The 13,857-nt window shown below is 42.7% G+C and overlaps 1 protein-coding gene across 5 annotated transcripts in view; it reads left to right on the top strand.

Moving 5' to 3' along the window:
- Positions 1–13,857, top strand: part of arid4b (AT-rich interaction domain 4B) — a 56,987-nt gene that overhangs the window by 34,369 nt on the left and 8,761 nt on the right. For all 5 annotated transcript variants that reach the window (XM_056435430.1, XM_056435432.1, XM_056435429.1 and 2 more), the window contains exons 8-16: positions 1,717–1,855; positions 3,049–3,128; positions 9,676–9,752; positions 11,296–11,438; positions 11,566–11,638; positions 12,344–12,438; positions 12,547–12,644; positions 12,957–13,155; positions 13,258–13,496. In XM_056435430.1, coding sequence (XP_056291405.1) covers positions 1,717–1,855; positions 3,049–3,128; positions 9,676–9,752; positions 11,296–11,438; positions 11,566–11,638; positions 12,344–12,438; positions 12,547–12,644; positions 12,957–13,155; positions 13,258–13,496 — 1,143 coding nt within the window. The remainder of the gene's footprint in view (positions 1–1,716; positions 1,856–3,048; positions 3,129–9,675; positions 9,753–11,295; positions 11,439–11,565; positions 11,639–12,343; positions 12,439–12,546; positions 12,645–12,956; positions 13,156–13,257; positions 13,497–13,857) is intronic.

Below are 13,857 nucleotides of genomic sequence, written 5' to 3'. Positions count from 1 at the left end.
ATTTAAATAGTTAAACATTTTCGAACAGCGCGGGTATTTGCTTTCTTGTTCGGGTTTAGATGAGATGCTTTATGCCTAAATTTGAAGCTACAGCCAGCGAGCGATTAGCTTAGTTAAGCGTAGAAACTGTAAACAGGAAAAAAATCGAGCCTGGCTTTGTTCAGAGTTAGACAACTCATCCGACTGGCACCTGAAATCTCACAATTAAAACATTACATCTCATTTGGGCTTTTTGTGGGAGGTTTCCAGGGAAGCAGGGAGAAGTTACTGCTCCCAGCCCGATAAAACCACGAAGCACTGTTTTGACAATTTATTCTTGTTACACATAACTCGACTAGCTGATGACCCCTGTTTATAGTCTCTGTGCTAAACTAAGAAAGCTAAGAAGGAAAACCTTTTCTCTTTAAATTAAGGGTAACCGTCATCCCCAAACCTTTTCCAACATAATTTGTTGGAAGTGTTCCTCATTGAGTGGCTAAAGTGCTTTGTTTAGAACTTTGATTCACTGCTCAGTTGTCGTAGTAGTAGTAACAGGCTCACTGATTTACTTACTACTCTTGACTCGTGCCAAATTCTCTGTGTGCGTGTGCGTGCGCACAACCACAGAGTTGTGCTCGGAGAGGTATAAAAAGAGGTCACAGGATCTGTTTTCCTGCTGGTGCTGCTTGCATGCTCACTGAGCCATGGCCGACTATCTGCTGGCCAGTTTAGTCAGAAAGACTGTCAGCAAAGAACGAGCCGGCTCATATATTGATCCCAATGAGGGAGCTCGTCATAAATATTTTGTGTATTTGATTTGTCAGTGTTGTTGTGTGTTGTGTATGCATGTGTGTTGTATATTTACATATATATTTTGTTTTGTATTTTACTTTTATTTTACTTGTATACTTCTATATCTTTCATCCCTGTTTCTTATATTTTGTGTTTTGTTTTTACTCTTGTGTGTTGCTGCTACTGTCACGACAAATTTCCCCTTGGGGATTAATAAAGTATATATCTATCTATCTATCTAAAGCTGGCTTTAAGTTTCACCCTGCTACACTGCGGCACAAGCAGAAAGGATCCGTTGTGCTATGGATTGCTGGTTGGAGACTTTTTTTTATGTGGAAAGATGATTGGTGAGCTGTATTTAATGAGACCAGCACAAACAATGATTTTGTGACGTCTTGATTTAATAAGAAATGCCACCATCTTTTCGGGCGCTACCGGCAACCAGAAGCTATTTCTAAGTTTTAAATGGCATTCAGGACTCCAGACTAACTTTTTTTACTAGGAGCACAGTGGCCCCTAACTTAAAATGTTCGGGGCGCAAGCAGAAAATGTAGGGGCGCACACTATAAATCGACTTGCAAAGTGTTCTTCTTTGGCAATGAAATACGGCGTGTTAAACTTCAATAGCAATTCGCAGGGCTCAAGTTTTGAAGACAGGCAAGAGTGGCAAGAGTGACAAGTTTGTCAGCAACAAAAATATTTAATAACAAAAAAATAAAAAATCTGCTAATTTACTGGTCGCGCATGCGCGAGTTGATGAAAAATGTACTCGCACTGTGTCTAATTTTAGGCGCAAAATGCGACCATGTGGTCGCAGTCTGGAGCCCTGGCATTGCAACACTTTTATTTTAAAAAGCAGACAAATTGACCGCGTCACATTTTCTCAATCAAATGTGATGCTCATTGTACCTACCGTGAGTATAACCGCCCTTATCTCTCCCACAGCCAAGAAGAAGAATTGTCTTCATCGTCCAGCGAAGAGGAGAGCAACAAGCGGCAGAATGAGGATCTGTTTGGCAAAGTGGTCTGTGTGGAGGGGGTCGCCACCGGGGAAAAAAAGAAGACCACGTGGTATCCTGCTTTGGTGAGCTCATAGTCTCCCTTCATTTACAGCTCTCTGCTCCATCGCTGTGAAGAAACAGGAACCGCTGCGGCTGGTCTTCCAGTACACTCGCAGCATTGTGCCATTTCATTTCAACGCCCGGTTATGTAACCTCAGCAGGATTATGTTCTTGCGTAACGCCACTCATCAAATATTGGAAAAGTGCTCGATGCTGTGGTTAAATATCTAATTTCTTTCAAATGAGACAAACTTTTTTCATTAGCTGCCTGCTGTCCGTAGTTTGAAGAATTTTAGAAAGAAAAATAATTCAGCTCTTATTTTGTAAGAAAAAAAAAGAAGTTCCCCCTGGTGTGTGCAACAATGCAGTACAAACGCTGGTGGGATGTTTATTAGTCCTTTCCACCCATAACCCTCAGCCAGCGTTAGCATACAGTGAAATGGTGACAGGCGTTGTTTGTTTTTGTAAGTGTTGCATGTAGAACTGGAAGAATGGGAGAGGGTGGGGGAAATCTGTCCCTTTTTTTTTTTTTTACTGTGTAGACAGCAGGGCCCCGCCTCCAGGGTATGTTGTTCTTGGCTTGCAGTTGACTGAGCTCAATGCTGCCTCCCTGTGACAGCCAGGAGAAGTATGTCACACGGTGGCCCATCACTGTGGAGCAGTACACCGCTAGATGTTTCATGCAACAGATGATGCATGGCTGTGACAAACAATGTGCTCCTCAGAGGCACCATTAAATAAAATTCAGAAGAAACGTGTGAGTTGGATGCTTTCATTTGCACCTCTGCAGTGCAGCACATGTGTCAAAGAGAAATGACACGGGTGTTGAAGTGAAAGCATCCACCCGGAGCAAGCAGGCAGCCTCCTGATGGAAATCAAATCTCCATAATGTCAGTGCTGCCTCCTGTGGGTTAGACCCTGGCACTGGAACAACTCTGTTGCGCCTCTCGACTCCGGTAGACAGCAGCAGCGCATGCTGTGAGTGGGCACGCACCCCCTTACACATCGCTCCTCGTCGCACGCGGTTATTTTGTCTTTGTTTTTCGGAGACGCCATTTCCTGTAATCCATCAGCGTGGCCTTTTCCTGAAATTACTTTAGTCATTAACTCTGACACCCTACCTCCGCTTCACTGTCTCACACGTGCATACATGCACACACATGCATAATACCACATCTTCTGACCTCTTGACTTTCTCTTGTTTCTGTGCAACAAGGTCATCTCCCCAGACTGCCATGACGACGTGACTGTGAAGAAGGACAACATCTTCGTCCGATCGTTCAAGGACGGAAAATTGTGAGTCATCAATAGTTGCTGAAAACCACACGTTATGGGGATTAGACCTGTAGCAACGAATCAGACATTTTTAGCATTTAATCCATCGATTATGGTTAGAAGTAATCATTTAATCAAAAAGTCATTGGCATTGCACAAAGTCTCTTCAGAGGCCTTACCACTGCTCACTGATTAATGACAAAAAATAAGTGGTATTAAATTATTGTTAAACCAAGGAAGTAAACAAGATTGCCATTTTCTCTTGATACATTTTCTAAGTCGCTCTTGATTTGTTTTCTGAAAGTCAGTTAATCAACTAATTATCTCGTAAGACATCCTCATCAGGGGGTAAAAGTATTTTAATTGGATATATATGCAGTGAACTCTTACTACATTGTAAGATATGGCTGCACAATATGAGTATATTACTTACAAATAATTTAGTTACTTTTTTAAAAATCTTTTTCATGCCTTTTTTTGTTTATTCAATGCCATGGGCTTTGAACGTTCCACTCAAATTATAGGGAGCCGTGCCAGAGGAAATGTATTTACCTTGACCAGCTAATTGTGCATGTTTAAATGACACCTTTATTAGAATATAACCTGTGTGCCTTCCCTGCCGGTGCTTGCCTGGCTGTGCTGTTTGTATTTGTGCTAAGGCTGTGAGTTACTGAGTTACTGGTAAGCTAATATAGTGTAGCTCCCCCGCAGCCTGCCCTTGGTGTGGAACCACACAGCCAGATTGCTTTGTCTGTGGCAATGAGAGAAAGATGAATCTGCCCTGTCTTCTGTCTGTCTGTCTCCACTCTACATAAATTAATCTGGTCTCTGCCCGCTGTTCCAACGTCTACTTTTCTGTCTGTCTGAACTCCGTTGGTGACGGAGCAGCCTCCAGCCCGCATTCCTTAATGGATTCCCGGCGTAACTCATCAGCGCGTTCCTTAATCTGCAGCTGAAGACACATTTGCAGTAAACCTAGTGTGAAGACTCCCTCTTATAATTCATATTTTGGCTAATAGTTGGGTGGCGAGTCGAGCTGATGAGGGATAAGATAAGAGAATCAGAGGGGACCTGGAAGTCAAACACAAGTCAAGTCAAAAGTATTTCCTCTCTAAACATGGCACCCTGTGATGAAACCTGATTCAGCACAGTGTATCCACGGGTACACGCAACAAATAGTAATGTAAGAAGTCAGAAAATCTATATCATCCTAAATGAGATTTTCAAGTTGTTTCCCTCCAATCCTTTTTGCTTCGATGTGGCTGGAATAGCAAAGACGAGAAGTGCACAGCACCGGTCGAATCCTGTCTTTGTTTTTACGAGGACAGAGTCACTTGTAGTCATTGCTGACGTCCTGCAAAGGAGGACCAAGCAAAGTAAGTCTGTTAACTGCATATGACAATAAAATAAAAAATATCACACGCAACACCACCAGATCCAGACTGTACCCTCTTTTCAGAAACACGACGGCTGTTTCAATGCCGCACAGTTTCTTGTTCCTTTCTTTCAAAACAAGCGCTCCTCTTGTCACTGTTTGTTATGGTGCATTTCACCATTCATGTCAGCCTCTTTTCATCTATTGTTACGGAGTTATTCTAACTTGTTTTTATGAAGAGGGGTCACATCCATATATATATGTGTGTGTGTGTGTGTGTGTGTGTGTGTGTGTGTGTGTGTGTGTGTGTGTGTGTGTGTGTGTGTGTGTGTGTGTGTGTGTGTGTGTGTGTGTGTGTGTGTGTGTGTGTGTGTGTGTGTGTGTGTGTGTGTGTGTGTGTGAGAGAGAGAGAGATCTACGATACCTGCCATAAATACCACGTTACTCGATCCTTACAATACGATACCAGAATTCGATACGATACTGGTATATGTACCTATAATAGTCATAAATAAAACTTCCCTTTATACCAGCTGGTTCCTGTCCAGCTTTTTAACACTTAACAAATGACATTAATATTAGTATAAACCTGCAGCAAGATATTAATGAAAACCACATGGTGCCATCAAAACATTGATTATACACGGCTATGCAGGTGTTTTGTCTATCTGACCAGATGAATACATTAGTTCCTTCCATAAGTATGAGAATTGTAGAGTTCATATTTTATCTTAATTCATGGAATCATAATTTTTTTAATTTAGTACGTGTTTGTATTGTGACCTCATAATCGTATAGCAGGGCTCCAGACTGCGACCAAATGGTCGCATTTTGCGCCTAAAATTAGACACAGTGCGAGTAAATTTTTCATCAACTGTGATTGCGACCAGTAAATTAGCAGATTTCTTTTTTTTGTTATTAAATATTTTTGTTGTTTACAAACTTGTTCTACACTTCAGCCCACTATAGTTAGCGGTAATGCCTGAATGACTGGTTTGCTAACCGACATTAACTCCAGAAGAAGAAGAAAGGAGACGAAAACCGAAGAAGAAGAAGGCTGGCCTGTGTGTGAGAGGGGGCTAATGTGTGAAAAGAGGCGCACCGCAGCGGAGACACAACGAGGGCGAGGGCCGCAGAGTGAGAGGTCCACGAGGATCCTCACCACCGAATTCCGTCCCCCGAGTTGAATCTCTGGGTCAACTCAGCCGACTCTCACATGTCTGCCCCTATAGACTGATGTTCACGGTAAACGCATTCGATCTGGAACGCGCGAGGGTTTTGATAACGTTAGCGGAAGGATTTAAGTGACAACATCCGGTTTTGCAAAGTTAGCGGAAAGAACCACGTGAAACAACATCCGTTTATCAAAATAAGATGTCGACAAATCATACACTAACATATAAAAGTAAACAATGAACTGATGTTGTATCTTTATAGATAGTTTCTGAGATTTAGCTTAAATTATGCTAACATTAAAAATGTTTACTGTACCAAGGAAGAGTTTATAAAATTAGTCAGTCTTTTGTATGTTAAGAAAAGTCCTGTATATAGATTTCCCAAGAGTTCCAGGAAATGAATGATGCAGATGTGTTCCATACATATCTGAAATCCCTACAATAGCAATCAAACAATTTTAATGTATCAATTAGGAAATTTTCAAAGTAAAGTTCTAAATGTTTAAAGAAATCGGTAATTTCTTTAATGTTTGAGTTGCTTTATATATGTATTTCCTCATAGTCCTAGGCAATAATGCTACACAATAAATAGAATGCTTCAATCAACACCGTGATCGGTGATTGGTATTATCGGATCGGCAGATACTGATTTCAGTGATCGGTGATCGGCACCAAAACCTGATCGGTGCATCTCTAGAAACCAACAAATGTTTTGATTGGCTACATCAAGTGCAACATGCACATGCTCAAGGTATGTTTTCTCTTCAAATATGTTTAAACTCAATACAGTAACTTCTGAAGAGTTCTCTGTTGTGAATGTTTTGCAGTTCATGAAGGCAAACAGGCATAAGATTGTATATTGTCAAATTATTTATCAGTAATACAGTAAAAATGATGGGAAAACTTTGCAAGTCGATTTATAGTGTGTCAGGGTTTTCCTGCAGTCTTACGCAAGCACCTGCTGCTTTCCGCCCATGACATGACAAGCCCGAGCGCAAAAAAAAGTCTGCGTTGAAAAAACAAAAAACAACTGTGTTCATCAGGTTCATGTCACCCAAGACCCATTTTGACCCAGGAAAAAGTGCGCCCCTAAATTTTCTGCTTGCGCCCCTAACATTTTAAGTTAGGAGCGACTGTGCTCCTAGTTAAAAAAGTTAGTCTGGAGCCCTGTATAGACTTGTCGTCAAACTAGGCTCAGGCTACTCGTGTTGGGCTGTATATGGGTGAGCTTGTTTATAATCACATTGCTTACCTGTCGTTCTTTGGAAAGTTTGGGGTGTCTGAAAGGTACTTTGCCATGTTTTACTTGTTGCCTCCCTGAGTGGCTTTGAAACACGCTTAGCAAACAGGTCTCTGTATGTCAGTGGGCTTTCCTTCACTGTCTGTGTGTCAGTGGGCTTTCCTTCACTGTCTGTATGTCAGTGGGCTTTCCTTCACTGTCTGTTTGTCAGTGGGCTTTCCTTCACTGTCTGTATGTCAGTGGGCTTTCCTTCACTGTCTGTTTGTCAGTGGGCTTTCCTTCACCGTCTGTATGTCAGTGGGCTTTCCTTCACCGTCTGTGTGTCAGTGGGCTTTCCTTCACTGTCTGTATGTCAGTGGGCTTTCCTTCCTTCACTGTCTGTGTGTCAGTGGGCTTTCCTTCACTGTCTGTATGTCAGTGGGCTTTCCTTCACTGTCTGTGTGTCAGTGGGCTTTCCTTCACTGTCTGTGTGTCAGTGGGCTTTCCTTCCTTCACTGTCTGTGTGTCAGTGGGCTTTCCTTCACTGTCTGTATGTCAGTGGGCTTTCCTTCACTGTCTGTGTGTCAGTGGGCTTTCCTTCACTGTCTGTGTGTCAGTGGGCTTTCCTTCCTTCACTGTCTGTGTGTCAGTGGGCTTTCCTTCCTTCACTGTCTGTGTGTCAGTGGGCTTTCCTTCACTGTCTGTGTGTCAGTGGGCTTTCCTTCACTGTCTGTATGTCAGTGGGCTTTCCTTCACTGTCTGTGTGTCAGTGGGCTTTCCTTCACTGTCTGTGTGTCAGTGGGATTTCCTTCACTGTCTGTGTGTCAGTGGGCTTTCCTTCCTTCACTGTCTGTGTGTCAGTGGGCTTTCCTTCCTTCACTGTCTGTGTGTCAGTGGGCTTTCCTTCCTTCACCGTCTGTATGTCAGTGGGCTTTCCTTCACCGTCTGTATGTCAGTGGGCTTTCCTTCACCGTCTGTATGTCAGTGGGCTTTCCTTCACCGTCTGTATGTCATTGGTCTTTCCTTCACCGTCTGTATGTCAGTGGGCTTTCCTTCACCGTCTGTATGTCAGTGGGCTTTCCTTCACCGTCTGTATGTCAGTGGGCTTTCCTTCCTTCACTGTCTGTGTGTCAGTGGGCTTTCCTTCACTGTCTGTGTGTCAGTGGGCTTTCCTTCCTTCACTGTCTGTGTGTCAGTGGGATTTCCTTCACTGTCTGTATGTCAGTGGGCTTTCCTTCACTGTCTGTGTGTCAGTGGGCTTTCCTTCCTTCACTGTCTGTGTGTCAGTGGGCTTTCCTTCACTGTCTGTGTGTCAGTGGGCTTTCCTTCCTTCACTGTCTGTGTGTCAGTGGGCTTTCCTTCACTGTCTGTATGTCAGTGGGCTTTCCTTCCTTCACTGTCTGTATGTCAGTGGGCTTTCCTTCACTGTCTGTGTGTCAGTGGGCTTTCCTTCACTGTCTGTATGTCAGTGGGCTTTCCTTCCTTCACTCGGCAAAAGCTCCTGCACTCCATGTGGTCTCCCCAGCTTTGCGGTCGCTCACAGCGCTGCCTGTGTGAACGCGCTGAGTAGCCCCGCCCCTCTGGAGGCAGCGTGACAGGGAGCGGAGCAGTGAATGCACTCTGATCAATCGCTATTTTAATAAAGTATCTATACTAAAAATATGCAAAACCGTATCGTTTTGAACGTTTGGGTACCGCGGCACCTTTTTGGTGTCGGTACACCGTGCAACCCAATGTGTGTGTACTGTATAGTTACTGTATATACTATAAAATATGCTATATTATAAAATATATTACTGTGCTTTGATATCCCAGAATATATTTTTGAATGAGCAAAATACCTGATTTGAAAACGGTTCTTCAAATATTCCAAGAAGAAACTAGGTAGAGGTGTACATTGTAAATATTGTATTTCATAAAGCATTTGGAACCTAACATTTATGATATAATTGACTTGCTTCAGATCAACCATTGATATGTAGCAGTTTCAGATAGTATATTGATATATCTTGATTTAATATTACATCATCTGAATTGATAATAACACGCATGCACACACATTACTGTGTATTTGTGTGCAAAATTTAAAAAAATACTGGTTATTTCATATTTATTTATTGAACCACAAGAAAACATGCTATATCGGGATACATACCGTTATCGAGATATGGAATGACGGCTATATCGGCCAGTCCTAGTTTCATTTGAATTGACATAAACACATCAGGTTTTGTATAAACAAACAACCAAAGGGTTAGGTGATGCCTTTTATTTTCAGCCATTCTAGTGTTTCAGCTTTAGGGATGGAAATGTTAGTCCGTCGGTCATGACTGAAATCCCTGAACAACATGAATTGTCTGAATATTTTGTCTTGATTTTTAAAAATGTTTTATTTGTAGTCCCTCCATGACAAATCTAGTCATTGGATCAGCTCAGCTGCCTACAGATACCACGGCACATCGTCTCTCTGGCACGCTCGCCAAGCCTCTGACTGTTTTCAGCTTACGAGCTCCACGGATCCATATATCTGCCGAATCACCAACACTTTGCCCAGCTTCTGTGGGGATATTGTGAGAAAGTATGCATGTGAATGCAGTCACGTCTGCTCAGATTTCGACATATTCGGCGTCGCTGTAAGATGGAAAATGTCTCCCTGCCAGTGGTTTAGTTAACAGGACCGTGGGGTTGTTTTCATAGTCCGACTTACTTAACGTAGAGTCCCACCATATGGCTAAATCTTGATGTTGACACACTTGTTGCTGCACACACACATTAATCAAGAGTTGCTGTGTTTCGCAGCTACACGGTGATACGGAAAGACGTCCGCGAGATGAACAGTGACTTTCCTCCAAAAGCCGACGCAGGACTCAAACCAGGTGAGTTGAAACTAAAGCTTTCAAGAGGTGAATCTCAAGGAACCTCGACATCTGTGGGCTGGCCTGTATTTTGACACATTTGGCAGTAAGCGCCCAAAGAGCGAGCTGCAGCGAGAGACAGACGGGGCCAAGAGAGGTTTAGTTCTTTTGTTCTGGGGAATGCAGCGGCTGAGAGCTCCTGTCACTGGCAAGTCTATTTTTATTTGAAGTCCTCACCAGGCTTTTTATATCGTGCCCCCGATTTTCTGCTGCAGAGCTCTCACTCGTTCGTAATTACAATAAAGAAACAGCTTCGTATGATCCCAGTCTTGGTGTTCACAGGTGGTTGACTCACAACTGTTATATCTTCGACATTACAAACATATTACAAGCGTCTGCCACGGTGGTTACTTGATGCTACTTAAACCCACCTGTGAGATTGTGGCTGAATGCCTCGGCTGCTCTGCGAATATGTCCGACAGATTTTCATTCTGCTTCTCTTTTTTCTCCTATGGCTGCTTGTTGTCATGTTCATGTCAAATTCTTTTTTGGGGTAGGGGTCTATTATTATAAGATGGTAATAACGGTTATATAACTAATGTTTTTTTGAGCAAAGTAGTTTTTGTAAATCAAAATCTATTGTCAGTTAGTATGTTGTCTGAAGATGCTCTGGCTTCATTTAGTATAATACACAGTTTGATTGCCTGAGTACAAAAATATTCTGTACTGAATAAAATAGAAAAGGTTTCATTCATAACGTTGACATTTAAATTCTAAATCAACATTTGAATGGAGTGCAGTTTATTTGCACGTTTATTCATTCTGTTTAAACCTGGCATTTCTGCAAAGTTGCAGATAAAGATCAGGCTCCATTAATATTGTTATTACTATATTTTTTGTATAACCACATTCCTCAGGTGGCTGCATCGGATTGTGTCTCTCGTGTCATCCAAGCATTTCCAATAACCCCCAGAGCGTTGACGAGTCCAAAAGTATAAATCTATTGCAAGAAATAAGATGTAATCGTATCCAAAATTCACAACGTGTTTTTATTTCACAAAATATTCTGCTTCAATCCTTTTGAAAACAACAGTCACCGCAGTCCAAAAACTTGTTTCTCCCAATTGTCGTACACTAAGGGAGAGTTGAATTAATTAATGAAAGATGATTTCATAAAAGGACCAACTCATTTAATCCGATGAATCACTTAAATCCATTTGGGATGCATGTGTATATGCAGACACTCGTATACATGCACAACCAGCATCCTCATACGCTCCAAACAGATGTGCCAGATGTTATGAGCTTTAAGTCAAAGAAGGATTGTTTACTCACCTTGTTTCTGTTGATTCATGATATTCTTTCCATTTGAAGAATCACCTTTGCTTAATCTACAAGACTTAAAGAGCAATTTTATTAAAACATAATTTATTATCTCTGTTCGTAGGGCATGACAAAATGTTCTTTGAATGATTTATCTTGCAAGCAGCAGAGAATGCTAGCCAGCGCTCATCGGGTGTGGTTATTATGGTGTGCATGTAATATTACGTTGTGTGTTTGACAGCACTGGATGCAGCCTTGGAGTTCCTGCAGCAGTTTGTCGTGCCGAGCAGCTGGAAGACAGAAGTGAAGGAAGAAAGTTCAAGCAGCGAGGATGAGGAGGAAGAGGAAGGGCAGGATGAAGATGCCAGTGGTGAAGATGAGGAGGTAAGGGGGGAAACCCTGCACATTCTCTTAGCCTCACAACCTCACAAGTTTTTTGTTTTTTTTAAAGAAGGAAAAAAAGGAAGAAGACGAAAAATGACACTCAACATTTTTTGCTTCCTGTCTGCAGGAGGAAGTGGAGCCGTTCCCCGAGGAGCGGGAGAACTTTCTACAGCAGCTCTACAAGTTCATGGAGGACAGAGGTGAATCCAGAGGGCAGATACCATTTAGGTTTTACGGGTTTCTTCAAAACAAGCATTTTATTTCTAAGGTTTAAGCAGCCGTTTGTATACTTTGTGAAACAGCCTTCCCACTTTAAGGTCAAGGGAGAGCTCACATTTACCTGAACACAATAATAAGAAACACAATTTCAGTATTTTATACCTTTTTAAAATCTCCCTCTTGTAATCCCAAACCTAGATTAATTATCTTTCTCTTTATTGCCCAATACCTTTGTCACATTTGCTCTCCAGTCTTTTATTTGACAACTTTAGCTCCCATCAGATCTAGATTTTACACCAACAAATATGATCAGCTTATAACGTATGATGTGCTGTTATTAAAGTTCATTAAACAACTTAAAAGTATATAAAATAGTACAAATGAGCACAACACTCAAGAGGACGCATTCGTTCTGCACCATGGAAACTTACTACTCATGGTACATTGTCCTAATGAGGTTTTTACTTAAGTGACTTTTTTAATGCAGGACCTTAACTTATCATTGGAGTATTTGTATTTTGCGGTATTGGTACTTTTATTTTATATTTTGAATACCAATTCCACGTAGCTTTACAAATGCAATGTGATGCAGACTCGCGTTACCAGACTGTTTTCAGGAGGTTTTCTTTTACTGACATTTATAGTTGTGTCCACCATCTCAACCGTGATGTGTTTCTCCTCCTCAGGAACTCCCATCAACAAACGGCCTGTGTTGGGCTACAGGAACCTGAACCTGTTCAAGCTCTACAGGCTGGTGCACAAACTGGGAGGCTTCGACAAGGTGAGTGCCACCGTGACGGCTCGCCATGTAGCAGGACGTCGTGCACCTGTCTCGCTTGATGTCGACTGACTCTGGATCTGTCTTCCCTTGTTGTCCGTGTTTGAGCAGATTGAAAGCGGCTCCATTTGGAAGCAAGTCTATCAGAACCTGGGAATCCCGGTGCTCAACTCAGCCGCTGGCTACAATGTCAAATGTGCTTACCGCAAGTACGTGCAGAGTCTGCCTCCACAGCTGCTCAAAGCTTTTACATCTGTTGGGCAGAAGCAGCTTTTGATTCTCTAGTTATTTGTATTTTTTTCCCCCAAGACTGACAAGCAATCTTGTCTGTTTTATTCTTTAAATGTTCATCTGGATATCGCTTGTTCTACTTACACAAGTTCCTCAAGAATAAATTCAACTTTTATATTTTGCAAGATTACGTTTCAGTAGTGCCATCAGTGATGTAAGATGCACGTCTTTGAGAGGAGCAGAGAAATTAGTCTTTTCAGGATATGTTGACGATGTTTTGTTTCGCCCAGGTACCTCAATGGATTTGAGGAATACTGCACCTCCACCGCCATCACCTTCCGGATGGACCTCCCTTTGAAGCAGGCTCCCAAGGTGGAGGTGAAGTCTGAGGGCCAGGCAGGGGGAGCACCTGTCACCTCCTCCAGCTCGGAGGAGCAGAAAGTCCAGGTGGATGGAGACCCTTGTAGCACACAGTCTATCGTCTGCAAGGTGCATTCCCCAAACTACTTTCTGATTCAACTCTTTGTTGTTAGATTCATTACCTCCAGGCCTCCCTTGTAGATTTATAATGGAATCATTCCTCTCTCAAAGGACGAGAAGCCGGATTTGTCACGAAACAAAACGGAACCTGAACCCTTAATTACTGAGGAGAAGGACAGCGGGGACGACGACGAGGACAATGACGACAATGACGACAATGAAGACCTCGACCCCGAGGAAGAAGGCCCCCTCAAGGGAGACGCAGACGAGGGCTCGTCGACGGCCCGCCTCGGAGCGGAGAACATGAAGGAGGAGCGCGACGAGGAGCAGGAGAGCAAAGACAACTCTGGGTAGGTGGTCTGAAAGGATGGTCCCTCCACCAGGGTGGTAAAAATATCCTCATGGCATAAACACAAGCTCCGTGCAGGGCTTCTGCATGGTGAAGCTGTGTTAACATTCAATCGGACCTTAAATACCTAAACGTTTCACCAGACTAAAGGACCTGAGGCATTCACCTTCCTTGGTGGCAGTAGAAATCTAAAAGACCATTAGCAGATGAGGAGCAGCGACCCTTCCGACCTTAATGACACTAATACCCAGTATACCCACAATCCACCTCTACCTGCTAACCAGAGAGGGAAACTCTCCTCTCTCTCTAACTAAGCTCTTACCCACTGTCCTTCTGTGCTATTATTATTTCTCGTGGCTCGG

The sequence above is a fragment of the Pseudoliparis swirei genome, chromosome 17 (assembly GCF_029220125.1).
Source record: "Pseudoliparis swirei isolate HS2019 ecotype Mariana Trench chromosome 17, NWPU_hadal_v1, whole genome shotgun sequence".
Lineage (NCBI taxonomy): Eukaryota > Metazoa > Chordata > Actinopteri > Perciformes > Liparidae > Pseudoliparis > Pseudoliparis swirei.
Note: the sequence above shows the minus strand (reverse complement) of the source record. Positions and strands in the feature narration are given on the sequence as shown.